This window comes from Gallus gallus, chromosome Z, assembly GCF_016699485.2.
Source record: "Gallus gallus isolate bGalGal1 chromosome Z, bGalGal1.mat.broiler.GRCg7b, whole genome shotgun sequence".
NCBI classification, from domain to species: Eukaryota; Metazoa; Chordata; class Aves; order Galliformes; family Phasianidae; genus Gallus; species Gallus gallus.
Window position 1 is genome coordinate 40,597,861 of NC_052572.1, and position 20,634 is coordinate 40,618,494.

General features: G+C 39.9%; 1 protein-coding gene across 9 annotated transcripts in view; it reads right to left on the reverse strand.

Annotated features, from left to right (window-relative positions):
• UBQLN1 (ubiquilin 1) overlaps positions 1-20,487 on the reverse strand; it is a 29,246-nt gene extending 8,759 nt beyond the window's left edge. For 4 of the 9 annotated variants that reach the window (XM_040656441.2, XM_025144923.3, XM_425028.7 and 1 more), the window contains exons 1-5: positions 20,237-20,487; positions 7,209-7,360; positions 3,439-3,554; positions 1,395-1,657; positions 415-573 (exon numbers count right to left, since the gene is read on the reverse strand). In XM_040656441.2, coding sequence (XP_040512375.1) covers positions 415-573; positions 1,395-1,657; positions 3,439-3,554; positions 7,209-7,360; positions 20,237-20,395 — 849 coding nt within the window. In that variant the 5' untranslated portion in view covers positions 20,396-20,487. Of the gene's footprint in view, positions 1-414; positions 574-1,394; positions 1,658-3,438; positions 3,555-7,208; positions 7,361-8,767; positions 12,915-20,236 lie in introns of those variants that run through there. The other 5 variants (XM_040656443.2, XM_025144924.3, XM_004949193.5 and 2 more) reach the window with 2 other exon arrangements.
• Positions 20,488-20,634: the final 147 nt, after the last annotated feature.

Consider the following 20,634-nt stretch of genomic DNA (forward strand, 5'->3'; position numbering starts at 1 on the left):
GACAAGACTGTATGTTCTACAGCAGTTTACAACTGTTAAAGTCTTTTGCCATATTAGGTTACAGATTACTAAATCCACCCTTGTTAACTTACCTGGAGCTCATAGCTTCACAAGTTAAAGAAGTAAAAGAATTTAGATTATGTAGTAACTTATTAAATATAGAAATTTATCAACTCCAAAATAGCTTCTCAGACCCACAACACAATATCTGTACTTCTTCAAGCTTAAAGGAGCACAGAATATGTAAAAAAAAAAAATCTTCCCTTTCTCTCTCTCTCAGCAGAGAGAAGGCCATACTGTGAATTCAATCTCCAAGAAAACTTTGCCAAGTACACATTTGAAAAGTTACATAATTTATACTCTTTCATTTTTGAAAAATATTTATTCTCAGTGGCATCTGCAGTCTTTTCTCACCTGTTCCTGTGCTGCATTCAACATTGGCTCCTGAATATCTGTATACATACGTCGCAAAGCATTGTATCCACCTGGTATACTTTCAAGGTTGCTCAAGGCTCGGTCTTGGTTTCGCATCATTTCCTGCATCATTGCAGGGTTTCTAGCAAGTTCTATTGTCTAAGGAAGTGGAACGTTTAATCTGTATTAATAAGAAATCCATTCTAAAGTGAAAACGTCAGCATGTGACAGCATCTCTTTTACCAGCATCTAACCATGATATTGTGATTAAAGCTGAAATCAAGATGTCAGCTTAGTAGGAGCCAGCGGAATTTGATACTTAGCATGTGTTCTGTCACAGCTGTGACAATACTGGTTGGGTAACGAAGCACTGCTAAACAGAAGAAAAACCTTGAACATATTATTCTTTCTCCTCTCTTGTCCTTTTTTAAACACAATATACTGCCATTAGAAGTGTTTACTCACAATGTACTTCTAACATCATTACAGTGCACAGCTTAGAGCACAAACTTTAAATACCCTCATTTTCAGATACCTTTATTTGCTTTCTGAGATCTTTGCCACACAACATATCTTACATAACATGCAACTTTAGAAGAACCCAGGGAAGTACCCATAGTTAGGTAAACTGGAAATTAGTACAGTTTACTTAAAGTAATAATTCTCCAAAACTTGTTGGTTACACAACAGGGGATTTCAAGTGTACACAACTGTATCCAACTCTAAACTCAGAAGATATCATCATACAATCTTCAACATCTATCAAAACCATGCTGCAGATTTTCTGATTTATCTATTTCAGACTTCAACAACTATAAACATAACTATAAGTTGCCTACAGTGACATTTTACAGACTATCTAAAAAGCTCAAATTCTTCAAAAATGTTTCTCAATACTCAACAAAGGGCATCCAGTTCTCACTATGTTGTTCAGTTACAGTATAATCAAATGTCACAAACTCAGAGATCTTTCTACATACCTGCCTCATTATATCTGGATTATTCAGCATATGTCCAATCTCTGGATTTCTCTGTATCAGTTGCTGCATTTGAGGGTTAGCCATGATTAATTGCCTCATCAGGTCAGGATTTGAAAGCACATTCTGAATAAATGGATTTTCCATTATCTGAACCATCATTTCTGGGTTGGACATGAGTTGTCGTTGCATCTGACTTTGCAACTCTGAAAAGCTTGATGTATTTAAGCCCAGGCTACTCAGGCCTGCCAAGCCTCCAAGGCCACCTTTAGAGAAAGAAAGGAAATATATAATTGAATTTACATCTCTTATATCTAAACAGAACCACATCTTTTGTAAATGCAAAATAGTTGGATGTATTCCACATTTCAAAAATAACAAAATTCAGCGGGAAGCCCATCTTCGTGAGGCTGTTAAGCATTCATTAAGCCTGCTTCTTTAAACAACAAAACATCTAAAAAAGTCCAACAAATTGCTTTCAAATAGAACTTACTACAATGCTAACAACTTCTCATTTTCCACAGCTTAGAACAAGTGATGCTTCAATTTTGAGGCCTTGATTTTTTTTCCCTTCTAATACGTTCCAGTCCATGTGTGATAACCATTCATCTGTCCACTCTTATTTAGACTGTAACTGAAAGAGACCTCATAATATGATGTACATTGCCTATTCTAATTAAAAGTAGAGTTCTTCTTTTTCACGGCTGCAATGAGAACTAATAATGCTTTTACTTCCCTTCCTTTGCTGAGTCCAAATAGAAAACTTTCATATTTTAAGATGTAGTTAAGCACAGAATTGGTTACACCTAAAAAAAGCAATTGCTTAACACAGCTTTTTCAATTCTGTTTTTTTTTTTCTTTTTTCTTTTCCAAGGAAGCAAATGACATTTAAAAAATGAATTAGAAACATTTATACTGTGGAATACTGTGGAAATAGCGATTTCAAATGAACACTGCAGTCTCCCTTTTCATGAAGGAGAAAACAACATGTTTGGAAACTGAAAAAGAATAGATTTTCTTTACAATAATAACAAATATACAATAATGAATGTTAATAATAAATTTTCTTTACAGAAAGGACTGTTAAGCACTGGAATAGGCTCCCCCGGGAGGTGGTTGAGTCACCATCCTTGGATGTGTTTAAAGACCATTTGGATGTGGTGCTCAGGGACATGATTTAGCGGAGGGTTGTTAGGGTAGTGTGGTTAGGTCATGGTTGGACTTGATGATCTTTAAGGTCTTTTCCAACCTGAGTGATTCTATGATTCTATGACTGTAAGATTAGCAGCAATTCTGCTGCTTCTGTTCCAGATCCTGGCTTTGTATTACAGATCCAACTTTATCAATACTTCCCTCATGCCAATTCAGGCAGACTCTTAAGGTGAAAGATGACACTGGGAAGAGTTTAATTACCCATAGTGCCAGAATACAGCATCAGCAGCACTCTACTATTGAAAGTGAAACAGCTCGTGTCTATAGCCCCCTCCTACAACCTGTGTCATGGGTATTTGTGTTTGTTTCTGCTTTTTTTTTTTTCCTCTTTAGTATTGATTGCATTAGACTAAAGCTTTGGAGAAAATGATCTGTACCCCGTAGAAGATACCCATCAGAGAATAGTCTGGACTGGAGAGGACATTAAAGATCATCTAGTTCCAACTCCCCCTGCCATGGACAGAGTTGCAATCCACTATATCAGGCTGCCCAGGGCAATATTCAACCTGGCCCTGAGCACCTCAAGAGAAGGGGCATCCACAGCTTCTCTGGGCAGCCTGTGCCAATGCCTAACCACATTCTAAAAGAATTACCTCCTGACATCTAATCAAAATCTCCCGTTTTAGTTTAAAACCATTCTACTCTGACCTATCACTATTAGACTGTGTAAAAAGCTGGTCTTCCCCCTTTTTAGAAGTTTCCTTTAAGGAAAGACACAGTGAGGTCTCCCTGGAGCCTTCTCTTCTCCAGAGGGAAGAAGTCCAGCTTCCCTGGCCTTTCTTTGTAGGAGAGGTGCTCCACCACTCCGACCATGAGGTCTAACAGATGTTCTTACCCAAGCCAAAAGGGTTACTATTTGTTGAAGTTGGTGTTGAGGTACTACTGCTTGATGCTGATGTGGTAGCGGTACTCCCGCTGGTGTGTGTTTGCTGAGCTTGGTGATCTTGTGATCTAAAAAACAGAAGGACAGTTTCAAAATTACAAATGCAGCAGGGCAGTTTAAATAATGTCATTAAACGTAGCAAGGGTGTCATACTTGGGAATCTTAGTTTTTCGTTTTGATAATTTCTCAGAATCATATCTCTCTAGACCGTTTCCTGTAATATGTTTTTCAGACACCTGAAACATCATCTGTTCTTCAGGAGAGAAGTTTCAAACATTAAGAAAATTAATGGGCATCACTGCAGCCATTACCACCTTCTCATACAACCCCAGAGATACCTGACAGTGCACTGCTTTCTGAGTCTTTACCTTGCTTCAGGGATTCTTTGCGTTCCCCTACTGTATTTGGTAGCCATCAGACAGTAATGATTATACACTTGTGGCTTAAAGAAATAAAATCTAATAAAATCTAACGTATCCCATAAAGGATTCAGTAAGGATGGCTCATTGAATGTGAAATTCTATTATTGTCTTATTAAAAGACAAATATCAGAATCTCAATCTTCATAACCAAGAATGGAGTAAAAACCAGCTGCCTAATTCATATACTCACTACACCCGTCTCTTGCAGAGGCAAATGTATTGCTGCTGCCATATGGTGTAAGAGATCAAAGAACTCAGCTGATTCAAAGCTAACCTTGCCTCTACTCAATGAGGCAAGTTTTAGGCCCAAATCACTTGCTAAAACTGGTTCATTAAACAATTACATAAACATTTGCATTAGAAAATTACAGTGTAAAATAATTTGTAGAATGTATGCATGCAGACATTTCACAAAGACTTGAGGATTAGACAATATGCTAAATTTTACAGATCAGTTCATCTCAGTATCTTTCTCGTACAACAAAATTCTCTACTTGCTTCAATAATGCAAAGTCTAAACAAAAACAAACAAAAAACAACCCTACAAGTCTGACAGATGCCTTTAGTACAGAGGCTTCCCCTGCAGTTTCTAATTGTTCTCTGTCACTAAAATCAAAAACCAAACTGACAATGAAATGCTTTGCAAGTTCTTCCACCAGCTCATCAGTATTACCATACAAAGGATCCCATCAACACCCCTGTAAATAGATAACTAAAATGTAGCATGTCATGAACACTGAGGATACCATAGGACTTTGCAACCTCATTCAGATTGTTACTGACGTTCCAGTGTAGTGACTGAAACACTCATTTTTGTCAACAAGATCTAGCAGTTCTCCTAAAACTTCAATCCATGATGATTCATATAATTCAGTTTTGCTTATTTTTATTTGTCCTCTAGTAAGAGAATCCCAGGTCTACCAAAGCACGCACAGAATCTATTGAATGAAAACTTGTTCTAGAGGGAAGCTCCCAGAAATACACTAACAACCCAGGAAACGGGTACTTGGGCTTGTAATAAGGCTCCCTGACTGATGGCAGTGGGTAATACCCTGGGTTCCTGAGAACAATGTTGCAGAGTACTTATGCTTAAGAGCAACTGTCAACTTTGAACACAATACCAGTACAAACACAGATGAATAGAATGGCTTGGGTTGGATGGGATCTTAAATATTCTCTCGTTTCCAATCACCCCGTCATGGACAGGGCTGCCACCCACCAGATTAGGCTGCCCAGGCCCATCCAATCTGGCCCTGAACACCTCCAGGGGTGGGACGTCCTCAGCTTGTTTCGGCAACTTGAGCCAGAGCCTCACCATCCTCTGAATAAAGAATTTCCTCCTACTATCTAATCAAAACCACCCCTCTTTTATTTTAAAATCAATCTTGTTTGTCCTACCACTATTGGACCATGTAATCAGTGCAACTAGCCATGCAGTTGTAACTCCAGTCACAAAGATCATAGATTGGAAGGGTGTTTATACTTAATGTGAACTTCCTAATGAAGATACTTGGTTTTCTTAGTCTAAGAAAATACACAAATATCTTCTCTGTAAGAAAAAGGTATAATACAAGCATAGATATTTACTTGGTTCTTCAGCTATTCTGAGAAGCAACCATACCTCTCAACTGGCAGGTCTCAAAGAAAAACAGAAAACAGGACATGACTAAAAAGCATTTCAACATGCTTCTATTTGGAAATGGGGAAACGTACTGGTTAGATCTCAAGTCTTTCAGCTTCAAGCCTTTTAGTGAAAATTGTTTGAAGTCTATGTTTTAAGTCCACCATTATATTCCTTCATCAGCTTGTGAGCATCTAAAATGGTGCCTACTTGGACCTTCATATTCAGAAATTCAGTGTATCTTCACTATCTACTGCTAACCGCTATTTTGAAACTCTACTGGCCACATTAAACCAGCCAGCATAAACTACATTACATTGCAGGAGACCAGGATAAGGGGATAGGATGCAGAATATGATGTGGACAGAAATGCTGAGGACTCATGCAGGTACACCAAGCCTTTTTGAAGGCAACAAAAATCCCACGAAAAGAACAATGTGACACTGCACCTAGAACTGACCAGAGGCAAGTGTGAGAAGGAACGAGAGACTGGCACTGCTATTTCAGTACTTTGATTTAGTATGTACAACTACTGTTAGGTCCAACTTATGAACTCACAGAGGTGTGTGCAAGTCAATGATATCCTATTATCACTACTACCATGGCTTACAAAACTTCCCTATCACACTCAAGAGTCCAAATTAAAAAGAGCAGAAGTCATAACAACAGCAGAGTACTCTTTAGATACATGGAGAATAAAATTACACTGTTAGATTATACTGCATACAATATTGGTATTGCTCATCAGACCTACATTTCAGCAGGTTCCCAAAAGTCATGACAATGCTAGCGATGCCTAAGAAGGGGAAGCATATTTCTTCTTTCTGCTTATTAGTTTCATGCTCTTTCCCTTCAACATCTGACCTTTTCCCACAGAAGATCCTCACCACAAACAGGAAAGACATAAGAAGAGTAGCAAGAATGCTTTCAGACTAGAACAAACATGTTATTGACTATATAAAGTAGATTCAAATGAGGTATACCTTACCCTATTTGACCAAAATGATTTTCAGTCAACTCTTCCTTCAGAACATTTCACAGGTAATGTGAAGATGGGATAGAGCCAATTTATGCATCTTTCTCATTGTCAGTTAGAAGTAGCCTCACCAAAACAAAATCTTAAAAAAAGTAAGTCAGTCTGCTCAGGCAGATAAACTGGTTCCACTAAAGTAGTTATCTCTCAAAAACTTTCTCTCCTTTCTCTCTCCCCAAAACAGAAAGATTATTTATTTATTTATTTTTGATGTCTCAAAAGTAATGCTGCTTAACAGACATTTGTGGTCATTAAAAGCTGCTACCTTAGACAACTGTAAAAGTGCAATGCAGTCAACAGTACCATTGAAGTTAAAGAGCAAAAGCAAGAGAGCAACCTGATACAGCTGCAGGTGATCCTGTTCATTGCAAGGAAGTTGGACTAGATAACCTTAACGGGTCTCTTCCAACTCAAAAGATTTTATGATTCTATTACTTGAATTCAGAAACATGAATCTGATTAAAATATGACACAGGTCTAAGAAAAGAGCACTTTAACTTCAGACTTCTTTTGCACCACGACTAACAAGTTGACTAAAGTTGCTTAGTCAGATCTAAGTTTGACCAACAGGAAGCTGTCATATCAGAAATTATAAGTATTTTGACTTCTTAGAAGCAAAGAGACAACTGCTTATCATTAACATTACCTGTTTTGTGTTTTGATAACCAGGTGAACAGTGAGTCCATCGTGAATCCCATGCTGAGTCAAAGTATCTTGATCTTTCAATATTTTTCCAGCAAATATGAGTACAAGCTGATCGGTATGGGACTTGAAACGCTTAGAAATTTCTTCCTTAAACTAAACAAAAAAGTTAATTTTATACACTTACATAATTGTATACAGAACTACTATGTTTTTAATAATTTGTGGACTTGGTTCAAGTTTAATATACTAACCTACTTGCACTGTATTTTCCACTTCACACTATCTAGAAATAAAATACTTCATTAAAGTCACTCAACTTTCTCTCTTTTTTTTTTTTTGCACAAAGAAAGATAAACAATTAAGTCATTCCTCTTCCATGCAATAAAGATGAGAAGTGTTTCACAGTTAGTATTTCAGGCACACATCCATAACAGTAACTATGTACTAGTTTATATATATACATATATATACACACACACACAATTTACATGTTCTACTAAGTATATATAGTATTATACACACATATTACATATATATCAGTACATGTATACTAATATGTTTATATATATATACACACACACACACACACACAAAACACATAAACACTACAGAATTTATCCTTTGCTGATCAGACTGAGGATAGAATATCCCAATTACAGTGAATCTGTCTACACTTTGCCTTGAACCAATCAAAGAATTATCCTCACTCCTCAGACAGTTTTGCAGCCTTCCATGCAACAAAACTAGCACTTCTTTCCACACAGGCAAGAAAGTACTTCTCAGTTGGCTCTGCTTTCTCAGCAACTATAACATAACGAAGGGAAATAGCCCCAAGCCCAGATCATAGTGAAAAGTCACATATTTCAGCTGACCAAAAAAATCACACTCTCATTAGCACAAGAGAACATGGAATCCCATCATATATCTTTCTGCCTTCTTATCAAGTAGTAACCAGGTTACACTTTGACTGAGATTTTATTATTCTATAGAAATTTTCACAGCAAGGAAAAAAGTCACTAAAAGCAAAAAGGAAAATAGTAGGAATGACTTGATTATATCAAAGCTAGGTACATTTTTCAACAAGACTACTCAGTAGGTTAATTATTTTTGAAGGTATTCTAGTCAGTTGGGAAAAACTCCAGAAGTTCACCCTATTTGGCATTTTAAAGTTAAATTGACCATACCACCTCAGAAGAAAAATTTAAAGCATTCTAGAAATTCTCACTTCTACAGAAAACTCAAATATTAATCTTACAATTATTAATAATTACATTTCATAATTGGCAGGACTAAAAAAGAAAATCCCCTAGTATTATACTTTGAACATGAGTCTCTAATTGGAAGGGTTTATTGTACAGGAAGAGAAGAAAAAATGCAAAAAAAAGATAAGTCTTTGTCTGGTTAGGAGGCAGCCCCTGGTTTCTTAAGTCTGACCACACAGATTTAGTTCTGGTTCTTACAGAAACAGCTTCTAAGTCAGCCTTTATACAGACAATATCTACCTTTGTCAGTATTCCAGAAAGTCAGTGAGTTCATTCCTTTCCAAAGTGGCTTACTTACCTGAACTATTACTGACATGTTTATCTAGTCTGTTTTCAGAGGTCTCCAGTGATAGACTCCATTATCTTTTTTCCCAAGAAACCTACTCCAGAGCTTCACTCTCCTGTTTCTTCATTGTCCTGCCCACCATGGTCAATGCAAACAGATTGTTCTCTTTAGAATAAAGGGTTGCAGTGAAGCTAACCTTTCCTTGAGGAGTAGTGTTTTCTAATCCAATCATTCTCACTACTTTCTGAATTTTTAAATTCGGTTATGTTGTAAGCGTAACACTCAAAACAAGCTACAATATTCTACATAAATTCTTACTCACTCTTACTGAGATAGCAGGATAAACTGTACGTCTTGCAAGATACACTCCCACTTATAAGAAGCAGAAGCCCATATGGGAAAATAACAGTGTTGACTTATTTAACAACTATTAACTGTGTAGACCATTTTCTGCAGAATAACTTCATAGACGGTTGCTTCCTATTCTGCATTCTTTTCAGTTAATTATTCCCAAGAATGCACATTCCAGAGTAGCAAAACCAGGAGAAATACTCAGTTTGGTACAAAGTTAACACATAAAAATATTGTGCCAGACCAAAGAGTAATGTAACTTGCTGTCATACTTTCACAGTATGATGTGACAGGGAGCAACTCAATTATCATCATTAAGTTGATGCTGTAGTGTAAACAGCGCTAAGAGCCATGTCCTGCCACGTTTCCAGAAGCAGCTATTTATCCATGAGGAAACAAAACACCTTTTATAGAACATAGCTACACGGTACCTAGTATTACTAGTACATAGGCATCAAAGGCTATACACTTCCTTTTCCCGACTATCATGATAATGCTTTAGATGACCTGCAAAAACAACGCTAATCTAAGACATGAATGCAAAATCCAACGTACCAGAACCACAAAGAAACCTTTACAGCAATGTATGCACGCAATCCAAATGGACAAAGGACCTTTTTCCAGCCAGGAAAACAAATCTATCATAAGTACTGAGACAATTTCAGTTAAGTGAGGCATATTTATATAAATAGACTAACCACTGTGAGGGGAAAAAAAGAAAAAGAAAAAAAACAAGTCAGGTCTTATTCATCAGCCTCACGTGAATTCAGCATATTCTTGAGATTTCTGCAATGACTGAGCCATGCTTCATGTTTTATCCACAAAAGAAAACCACCTAGATGTGATGTCATGATATTCAATTTGTAAATGAGTCTGATGACTACTTTTAATAATCAAAAATAACAACATAGCAAAATAGGCCTATGAGAATAGCACAGTTTTTTTCAGAGGTAGAGGGAAGAGATCATTTTATACACCTGCAGTAAAGAACCGTACAAATTTTTTTCAGTACAAGTTTTGTTGCTGTTTTTTAATTCTCAGCATCCAATGTATGCCAGCTTTCAGAACCACATAATCTCTGCCAGTACTGTAAGATGATTAGACCTAGCTTGGAGTGTTCTCAGGAGGCTCTACCCAGAATACTGCAGTCAGGCCTCGGACACCCAACACAACGAAGACACTGAGCTGTTCAAGTGGGTCCAGAGAAGGGCCATGAAGATGATCAGAGGACACCTCTCCTGTGAAGACAGGCTACCTATGAAGACAAGCTCAGGATATGATCTTGTTTACTCTGGAGTAGAGAGAGCCCTGTGGGAGACCTCACTGTGCTTCCAGTATTTAAAGTGAGCTTACAAGAAAAATGATGAGGCATTCTTGACCAGCGTATGTAGTGACAAGACAAGGAAGAATTGTTTTAATCTGAAATAGATTTACATTAGATATTAGGAAGAAATGCTTTAATATGAAGGAAGTTACATAGCAGAACAGGCTGCCCAGAGAAACTGTGGATGTCCCACTTCTGGAGGTTTTCAAGGCTGAGCTGGATGGGTTCCTAGGCAGCCTAGGGGTTTGGAACTAGATAATCTTTAAGGCCTCTTTCAACCCAAACCATCCTATGGTAACACAAATCACTACTGTTGGCTTTGTGAAGAAGAGTTAGGGACAGTGGAATAGAGAAATTTTTCCTATCCTCTGTGGGCAAGCATCTCTCCATTTAGTCTCTACCTCTCACTGTTACTGGTAACTAAATTAAATGCAAGATCATTCTCATATAGTAAAACCCACAGTTTTCTTCAAATTCAGACAGAGTAATGACAAAATGAAGAAATGAATGACAATTGCATTCTAACTCCCACAGGCCTTTTGTACATGTAGTTTTTATAGGACTCCTCACCACTCTAACATGCAACAAATAATTAAGGAGATAAGGTGCTACAGCACTTTGGTAAGAAAAAGCAGCATCAACTCTGGAAGTTCCTCGATGCAAACAGCAAAGACAACTACATCAGTTCTCTTTTCCTAAAGAGAACTGCAAATGTCAATCTAATATGTGTCACTTCAATATCTCAAATTAAACACAATCAACAAAAGAAGGAAGTAAAGAAGAAAATGATGGGATGTATTTAGGTGTTTTTAATAAAATGAACTCTGATATCACTTAGTTTTTCCATTTCTACAATTTAACTAAGTAACACTAATGGTAAGCTACAGTTACTGTTTTAACAGGTAAGGTTGTGGATGAAGGTAAGGCTGTCGATGCGGTCTACCTGGACTTCAGTAAGGCCTTCGGCACTGCCACCCACAATATTCTCATGGAGAAGCTGGCTGCCCACGGTTTGGATGGGCATATGCTCCACTGGGTGAAACACTGGCTGGATGACCAAGCCCAAAGAGTTGTGATCAGTGGAGTCAAATCCAGTTGGCAGCTGGTCACGAGAGGTGTCCCTCAGAGCCTGGTACTGGGGCCATTCCTATTTAACTTCTTTATCTTTATCTTGACAAGGGGATTGAGTGCACCCTTAATAAGTTTGCAGATGACACTAACTTGGGAGGGAATGTTGATCTGCTAGAGGGTAGAAAAGCACTACAGAGCGAACTAGATAGACTGGATCAGTGGGCCAAGGTTAACTGTATGAGTTTCAGCAGGTCCAAGCGTCACGTCCAGCATTTTGGTTACAACAACCCCAGGAAAAACTTCTTTACAGAAAGGGTTGATAAGCACTGGAATAGGCTCCCCAGGGAGGTCGTTGAGTCACCATCCCTGGATGTGTTTAAAAACCATTTGGATGTGGTGCTCAGGGACATGATTCAGCAGAGGGTTACTAGAGTTAGGGTAGTAAGGTTAGACTGCAGTTGGAGTTGATGATCTTTAAGGCCTTTTCCAACCTGAGCTGTTCTATGATTCTATGATAAAAACACGTTGTTGCCTGGGAAAACCAAGAATGGAAGCAGTTTTAAGTCTCAGTAGCCAGATGGAAGCAATGACTTTATCTATGCAGTTCTCCCACTGCACTAACTCTTCCTTTTTACTAGCATTTAACATTACAAACAACAGTTTTAGTCAGTTTGTATTTCCACAGAAAAATTCAGTTCAAGAATGATGACTTACTTCAACATAACATTTCTAAGAATAATGATTTGCTATACTAAATGCCTAGCATTTCCACAGAAACTATTTAATTGTAGTGCTCTAGTAACTGAATACACTCAAAATAAGGTAAGAATTGAAATAACTTTTAAACCGCATTATTAGAGGAATCAGTGGAAATAAGCACGTCAGACATATGCATCAACCTGAAACACATGGCTAACATCAAGACAGAGGCCTGGCTTCCCAAGAAGAAGAAACAGAAATCATTCTTAAGTAGAATGACTTAACTCAAGGGCACAGCCTCCTCAAAGCACAGAAACTCATAGATTTGACATAAATTAGAGCAAATCTAAAGCTGGTTGTACTGAAGCACCAGGTCTGCATTCCTATTTTACCTTAACTTGTAAAATTTTTCGTGGGGTTTTTTTTTGTTTTGTTTGTTTTTGTTTGTTTGCTTTTAAAGGTAACTCTGGCATTTTTTACTCTCTCTCATTTTTTACACTCTTAGTTTCTAAATAAAATATCCTTGATTTCACAGTACTTTAAAACATAACTCAGTCCAATACTCTACTAACAGAACTCTACTCTTTGGTTCTACATTATCACAGGAACAGTCTACAGAAGTTGTTAAGGCTTCCACTACATCTGCTCTACTTGATTGCCTCTGAAGGTTTTTGCAACATACAGGTGAACACTGCTCTGCTGCTGCCCAGGCCCAAAACAACGTGAAGAGAATCCAACCTGCATAATCCTTATGTGAGCTAGTTATAGTAAAAATTTTGTCAGTGAACAAAGCACCTACGTATCTGAATACACGTGAAGAGTTGTCTATAAAAGACTTTTTTGCACAGTCACTTTGCAAGGGATACCCATACTTCAAACTTTTGTCTCTAACATTTGACCATCTGATAAACTGGCCTTGGAAGGTTCATCAAAGTTTACACCAGCTAAAGTAAAAAACTTCAAATGCAAACTGTATTTTGAGATGATATCACCTTACGATTCAAAAGTTTTTTGCTGACTCACTCTCTGCCATTTAAGACAGTGAGAACATTACCCTCCATCCACATGGATGCTGTGAACAAAGAATAAAAGGAGGAAAACAAGTAAATGAAAAAAACATTTCCCAAATTTTCTCAATATTGACTTAATGAGACATAATTAAAACTGAAATTACTGTACTAGTATGAAAGAGGCCTCAGGGAATTAACATCTAATTACCACTGAAAGTCAGTGTACAAGAGGCTCCAGAAAACTGTAACTGCTTTAAAAATACTAAAATACAACTTTATCTACATGACAATAAAAAAGCAAAGTTGCAATCTTCCCAAACCAAACTGCTCTGAACACGGTAACAAAGTGAAGGTTAATATCTATTACATGGCAGAATTGCAATTTACACTCCCAGCAGTTCCTCGAATAACAGTCCTGTTACAAAAAACACTGTAACACTACCTTGTTCACAACTGCGTTTCAAAACACATCCAGGACTATTTAAACTTCAACTGCCTTCTCCATTAAAACACATGGCTCAGCATATTAATAATACTCCAGCCTCTTACACCCACACATAGTAGATTCAACAGAGGCTAACACTGACGAGCTCTAGATACATTTCATACAATGGAATCAAAAGTCTTCCAAACCCAGGAATTGAGGAACCAAAGAACCAAACACACTCACAGCAGTACAACTGTTGATGGCTGTGGTCTCCTTTCCAGATGAATCATATCGGATAATCTCATGACTCTGAATTAAAAGCGAATCAGTGAAAATGGAGTTTTCATTGCGCAACTCTTGGAAGTTATACAGGAAGAGGGACAAGAATTTGTGGTTACAGGCAGCAAAGCACTTTTGGCATGGCTGATTTTTGCAGCAGAGAAAGCACTGCTGGAAAGTGCACCCAAAATTAGGCTGCCATACATGCTTCTTTTTGTCTGTTATGACTTGATGGAGAGTTACCATTTTCCCATACCCCTGTCAAATACACGTGCACGTTTCACAATCACGTTATTCCCCCAAACACTGCCATCAACCCAAAATGACAAAAAAGTCATTCTGAGAAACAAACTCACATTCTTGATGTGTTTACAATCCTAACAGCTCAGAAAGGAAAATCAGAGGCAGTGCCATCTAGTGGGAACATCTCAGGACTCACGTTCTAGCCAGTTTTGCACCTTCCAGGCAAACTTCAGCAAGCCATTCCACTCCTTAATGCTTTGACCTAAGAGAGATGATTAGCAGTTCCTCCCTTTTCCATAAAAGGACTCTGCAACTACTGGTGGAAAGTACTGTGCTTGCAACAGAACAGGCTTTTTCTCTAGCAAGCCAACAGGACTGAAAAAGGACATGAGAGTACTATATGCAAACAGCAATTCTTGCAGAAGAGATGCATTTTACAAAAGTATCCTACACTTTCTTTTTCACATGAAACAGCCTAAGACAGAGGATTTTTCAACTTAATGAGGAAGAGGTTGGACAATATCCATTCCTTCTGAGGAAAAACTGCTATGTGAATTACTGCCAATAGAATTATTACTCATTTGACCACCAGTTAAATATCTTTTAGTTTGATTTCAGTAAGCTTAAATTTAAAGTGATAGGGAATATACAACATGAGTGAACTACAGACAACAGTTAATATTCTTTTCAGTCTGTCAGATATAAGGAACTATTAACCTCATCAGCAACAAGACGACAGATGCTAGTTTTTTTTTAGACATGTAATCCACCACGTAGTTCACAATTTGTAAAGTAACGTCCAAACCTTACTCATATTTTTACTGACCTTCCTATATAGCCAAAGTTTATAGTCAGTAGATATAGACATTGAGTGAACTCTGAAATACCTACAACGCTTAATGTTATTTCTACGACAGGTATTAACCCACATGGGTATTTCCCCGCTGTTGTCAATTTTAAGCAGTTTACAAAACTGTCTTTTACAGTTCTGTGCTCCCCTTCCTCATCCCTTCAAGACTAAGGATGACTGAAGCTAGCAAAACGAGCTTGCAGGAAATCATAGGAAGAAGAGCAGCACTATTTGACACAGATAACTTTATAAAGAAAAAAAAAATGAAGTATCAAAATGAAGCTGCTACACTGCATAGAAGTATCTGCATACAGAATACTTCATACAATTATTCAAATATGTGTTCGTATCTTACCGTATCCACCAGTCATTTATTAGAAAACACTTGCCAAATATGGTTAGACAGAACTCAGAAGGAACACTGAACTAAGCCAACTATCAGGCAAGTCAACATACCATCTTTCTTTTTTTTTCTTTTTTCTTTTTTTAATTCTACCAAAATAACAACTCTATCAGGTTTACACAACAAGGGTTAGTTAGGTTGGAGAGTTGCAGGAGTGAGCAGCCTCTGTGAACAGAGTCCCACATCAGATCAGAGCGAGTTCCAGCTGCTACAAAAGGAACCCACCGCTGGCCAGAGCTGACTGTGTTTCTGGGACAGCAGACTGAGGAAAGGTGGGAAAGAGGAGCAAGAACATGTGAGAGAAACAATCCCACACCCAACAAGGTCAGTGCAGAAGGAGGGCAGGAGGAGCTCTAGGCACAGAGCAGAAGCTTACTCCCTGCAGCCCAGCAGTGGATGAGGCCTGAAGGAGGGACTGCTCACGGACACGCCTGCAGGAGCCCCCTGGGAAGAGCTGCAGCCCTGGAGAGCAGCCCGCTGTGGAGCAGGAGGCCTGGAGGGGAGCTGCCACCCATGCAGAGCAGCGCCTGAAGGGGGCGTCTCGTGGTACAGAGCAGCGTTGGAGCTGAGCTTGGAAAGCTGCAGCCCACACAAGACGGCAACCTGTGGGAGGGACCCCATGGGATTTCCTTGTACTGACAATGATTAAAGACACGCTGAGCACAAACAGATTTCACAGGGGAAAAAAAAACAACAAAATAAGAAAGAGACAGATGGGCAGCACTTGCAAGTGTTCAAGCAACCTTCCAAAGTGGCTTATCATTTGAAGGTTGTTTTCCATTGTAACCTGCATACTCCATGTTCTAGATGCACAACACGGGATCAGCAAATGACTCAGTTACTGAAGTTTTCAATATAGAAAGAAAACAAAACACTTTCTTACAGTAGATGGAAAGCTGCTTTACCTTGAGTTGAGTGCACATCAAGTAAGGCTTCAGACACTTACTAAATCAGGAGCATCTGCTGACTCCCTTGATGCTAGAGAGGCTTGAAAGAAAGAATGACTGATCGGAGTGTTGAACATCACAAATGATATGAAATGTAACAACAGCAAGTGCTGGATTCTGCAGTCTTGGATGTAGGTATGTATAGGATGGGGAATAAACAGCAGGAGCACAGCCCTTCAGAGAAGGATTTGAGGTTCTGGCTAATGGCTTAACTAGTGGGAGTCAACAATGTGCCCTCTGTGCCCAGAAGGGCCAACCATATCCTCAGGTGCATTAAACACTGCATAGCTAACCTGTCAGAAAAGTGACTGACCCCCCATATTCAGCACTGGTGCTGCTTCACCTCAAGACTCTGCATGCAGTTCTGGGCTCCATAGTATAAGAAGGATATAAAACTATTAGGGGTGTCCAAAGGAGATCAACGGAGATGGTGAAAAGTCTAGATGGCATGACTTACAGGGAGCAGCTGAGAATATTTGATTTGTTCAGCTTAGAGGAGGCTGAGGGGTGACCTCATTGCTGCCCACAACTTCATGAAGGGAAGCTGAGATGGAAATGGTGACATCTTCTCTCTGGCAGACATTGACAAGATAAGAAGGAATAGCTTAAAGCTGCACCAGGAAGAGTTCATGCTGGCTATCAGGAAAAGGCTCTTCACCAGAGGGTGGTGGGCACAGAACAGGCTGCTCAGGGCAGTGCGCACAGCCCCAAGCTGCCAGAGTTCAAGGAGCATTTTGGACACTGCTCTTAGACACACAGTTTGGATTTTAGGTGGTTCTGTGTGGAGCCAGGAGCTCAGCCGATAATCTTTGTGGGTCCCTTCCAGCTTGTGATGCTATATTTCTATGTTAAGAGAGCAAGAAATAAGACATATTGTATAGCCCTAGATCTGGCCCCAGTAGCTCAAAATATTTATCTAAAAGCCTAGAGTTTCGTTCTGGAAATGTTCTGAAATGACTGCAAAAAAAAAAAAATCACTGAGTCATAATATTAGCTATAGAAATATGCAACTGAATAGCTTTTACTTTACTGCATGAGTTTAGGCCTTTTTTTTCCCCGCCTGCAATATAGTAGACACAGCTGGCCGACCAATAACAAGATGACAAAACCACTTACTGATCCCAGGCACATTTGAACAGATATGCAATTTGTTTTGTATTTGAGACTAACCCATTTTCAGGGTCAGCTCTAGAAACATCACATTTTGTGCTGATGTTTATTGTTAAGAACAGTTTATTATTACAGTTTAAGAAGAACAGACTGTTAGCCACTACCAGACACTGCATTTTTTAGTGGTAGTTGTGATACAGCTTAGGACCCACAGCAAATGGTGGGCCCCCAGGGGCAATCTTACTTCAAGATATAACTGAAAATACAATCTGTACCTTTTATGTACTGTCAAATGTTTAGTGTTTAAGATAAGTGGACAACAACTACATTTCAAGCAGCATGCTCATTAACTACTTAAAACTGCATGTCTGCTTTTAAAAAACCATGTTCTTGCTAGCTTATCTAGATATTTCAGCTTTTAAGACAACTGGTCACAAAAAAAACCTGGCATCCCTACTGGCCATCATATTTAAAAAAAAAAATCATGCTAAGACAAATTTGTAGAATATCTGACCTAAAGTAAATTTGTTTACACTTCCTGAAGCATCCAAGTAAATTGCAGTTACATTGTTTTTGGTGATAGATGTTATCCTCCTGTTAGATCTGGTGCATGAATCTTAAAAAAAAAAAAAAAAAGCGCAAAGAATTTTACAGTTCCTTTATAACAGCACTGACGTTGCTTAGAAGAGCAAAAAGTGCCCCCTTCAGACACATTTCTGCAAACACTGTGAATAACATTAAAAGCAAACACAGTCATTTTACCTTTGGGAGAAACGCCTAGATTAAGTTTGCAGACGGAGGAGCAGATAGGATGCTGGAAAAAGACCACCGAAGACAGGAGAGTATCACCTCCCCAGCAGCTGGAGAGAGGACCTCAATTAAGCTTATTTCTGGGATGCTTATAAGCAAAATAATGGGAAAAATTGAAAGAAATACCAGCATTTTGTCTCCTCACAGCAACTAGGTATAACAAAAGCGTAAATTCTATCCAAGTTGCTGTTACTACACTCAGGGCTTTTACTTAACCTCCTGTATTCCCCTTAGATAACCACACAGTGTCTTCTGGTTCATCCATAACGAATGATGTCAAGCTTTGCATTTTGACAGCAGCAGTGATACCTGGCAATAAATTCAGAGCCTTCAGCAACTAATTCAAACTCCTCAGAAAACTGACATTCTCTTTAGGGAAGGCTGTTACTCCTAGATAAGCAGGACATCTGAAGCCTAAAAGCAGAGTCTAATCCCACAAGCCTTGAGGAGATATGCTGTACCCTGCTGGGTTTGATAATATAGGAACAATAACAAGGTCAACGTGCTAACGAGAAACTTAAGTAAATAGCCATGATTCTCAAAAATACTAATAATACTTTAGTTTTTGACTAAATATGGGCCTGGCCCACACAACCTTTTGCTTCGGCAACACCTCCCAATGGAACCTCACCACTACCAAATATTCCCTTGCAAGAACCCCATATTAACTCATCACATGTGTGGCATTACATTTTAATATATAAAGCAATTCTAAGAGCAGGCAGGCACTTTGTGGAAATTGTACATAAATTTACATGTTGAAGTGTGTAAGATCTGTGTGCTTTACATTCTGGGTGTGCATGCTAGGACGATCAATCCACCATGCACCCAGGGCTGTAATAAAGTAACATCAGCTTTCTAACCTGTCACTCAGGTTGTCAAGTTTCATGGCTGGATTTCTGTGACAGCAGAGCTCATATATGCACCCATGTTTTAGTCTGCAGCTACAAGTCACACATAAGAAGGTAAAAAAAAAAATAGTCAAACTGAGTCACCTCATCTGAAGATACTTCAGACAACATTTCAGACAAATCTTATGGGAAGTGAAATAAGCTCTGAATCCCCTCCAGGCAACTGCATCTTTTGGAGTATTTTAGCAAAGCAGTATCCATCTACGTCACAAACAGAAGACTGACTTTACAGACTCTACCTCTGGCTCCGACTGTAGTTTTTCTATGATTGGTGGCCCTCTAATTCAAACAAAAGTCCCCGTCAATACCTGCACAGAAAACCTCCAGGAAAAACAAGAGCATTACAGGAAATTGAAATGATGATTCACTATTTCTTTCAAGCCGAAGGCACTGGGGGGGGGGGGGGGGGGGGGAAGGGGGTACAGGCTTTCATAAGAATGTAAAAAAGACCCCAGCACATCAGTTATCAAGCAGTACCACCATGCAGTGCCCCGTATCAATACCGAACACACTGAAGCACAGCTGAAGCTACGCTTTATTTGCAGTAGAAATTTTTTACAATCTACCACAAAAGACAACTTCCCTAAAATCCAGATGCTCGCTGTGGCGTTCTTTTTTTTTTTTTCCTCTTTTTTTTTTTTTCTTTTTAAGGTACATTTTACCAAAATAACGACCGGCCCCGCAGCGCTCTTAGGAAGGTGATTGCGCACGCTCTCCGTAGCCCCGCCGGCAAGCAAGCAGCCGCCTCCCGCTGCCAGCCTGACTCAGCCCGGGCAACGCGGCAAGAGCCGGCCTTGGCCTTCTCCCTAGCCGGCACAAGACCGCGGGGAGCGAGAGGTCGGGGGGATGCGACCACCTCAGCGACCGTCCCGCAGGGAGCGGATCCCGGCCGAGCCCCGCCGCTCTCCACCCCGGCCCCGCGCAGCTCGGGCGGGCAGCAGCCGCTTCGTCACCGGCACAGGCCCCGGCCCTGCGGTGTGAGGCCGCAGACCGCGGCAGGGATCGGCTAGCGGGCCGCGCTTCCCTCACTCCCAGCCACCCCTCACCTGCCGGATGCTGCTCGTTTCGGCAACAGAGAACTCCTCTTTCTCTTTGGGAGTCTTCACCGTGACTCTGATGATCCGCGGTTCGTCGGCAGCCGAGCCCTGAGCAGGGGACTCGGGGGGGCTGCGGCGCCCCGCAGGGCTGTCTGCGCTGTCTGACATAGTGAGCGGGGCCGGGCCAGCTCCTAACGCACGGCAGCTCCGAACGAGCGCGATGCTCCCCAGCTCTCGCCTCACCCCACCAAGCTCTGCCCGCTCCCGCAGCGCCGGGCGGAAATACCCTGGCCTGGCCGCGGCGCGCGCTGATGACGCAGCACTTCGGGGAAGTTACTAGAAAGGGGCGCTGCCTGCCCGGGCGGGGGCTGGACAGGGAGTGTCTACTGTGCGCATGCGCGACGCTC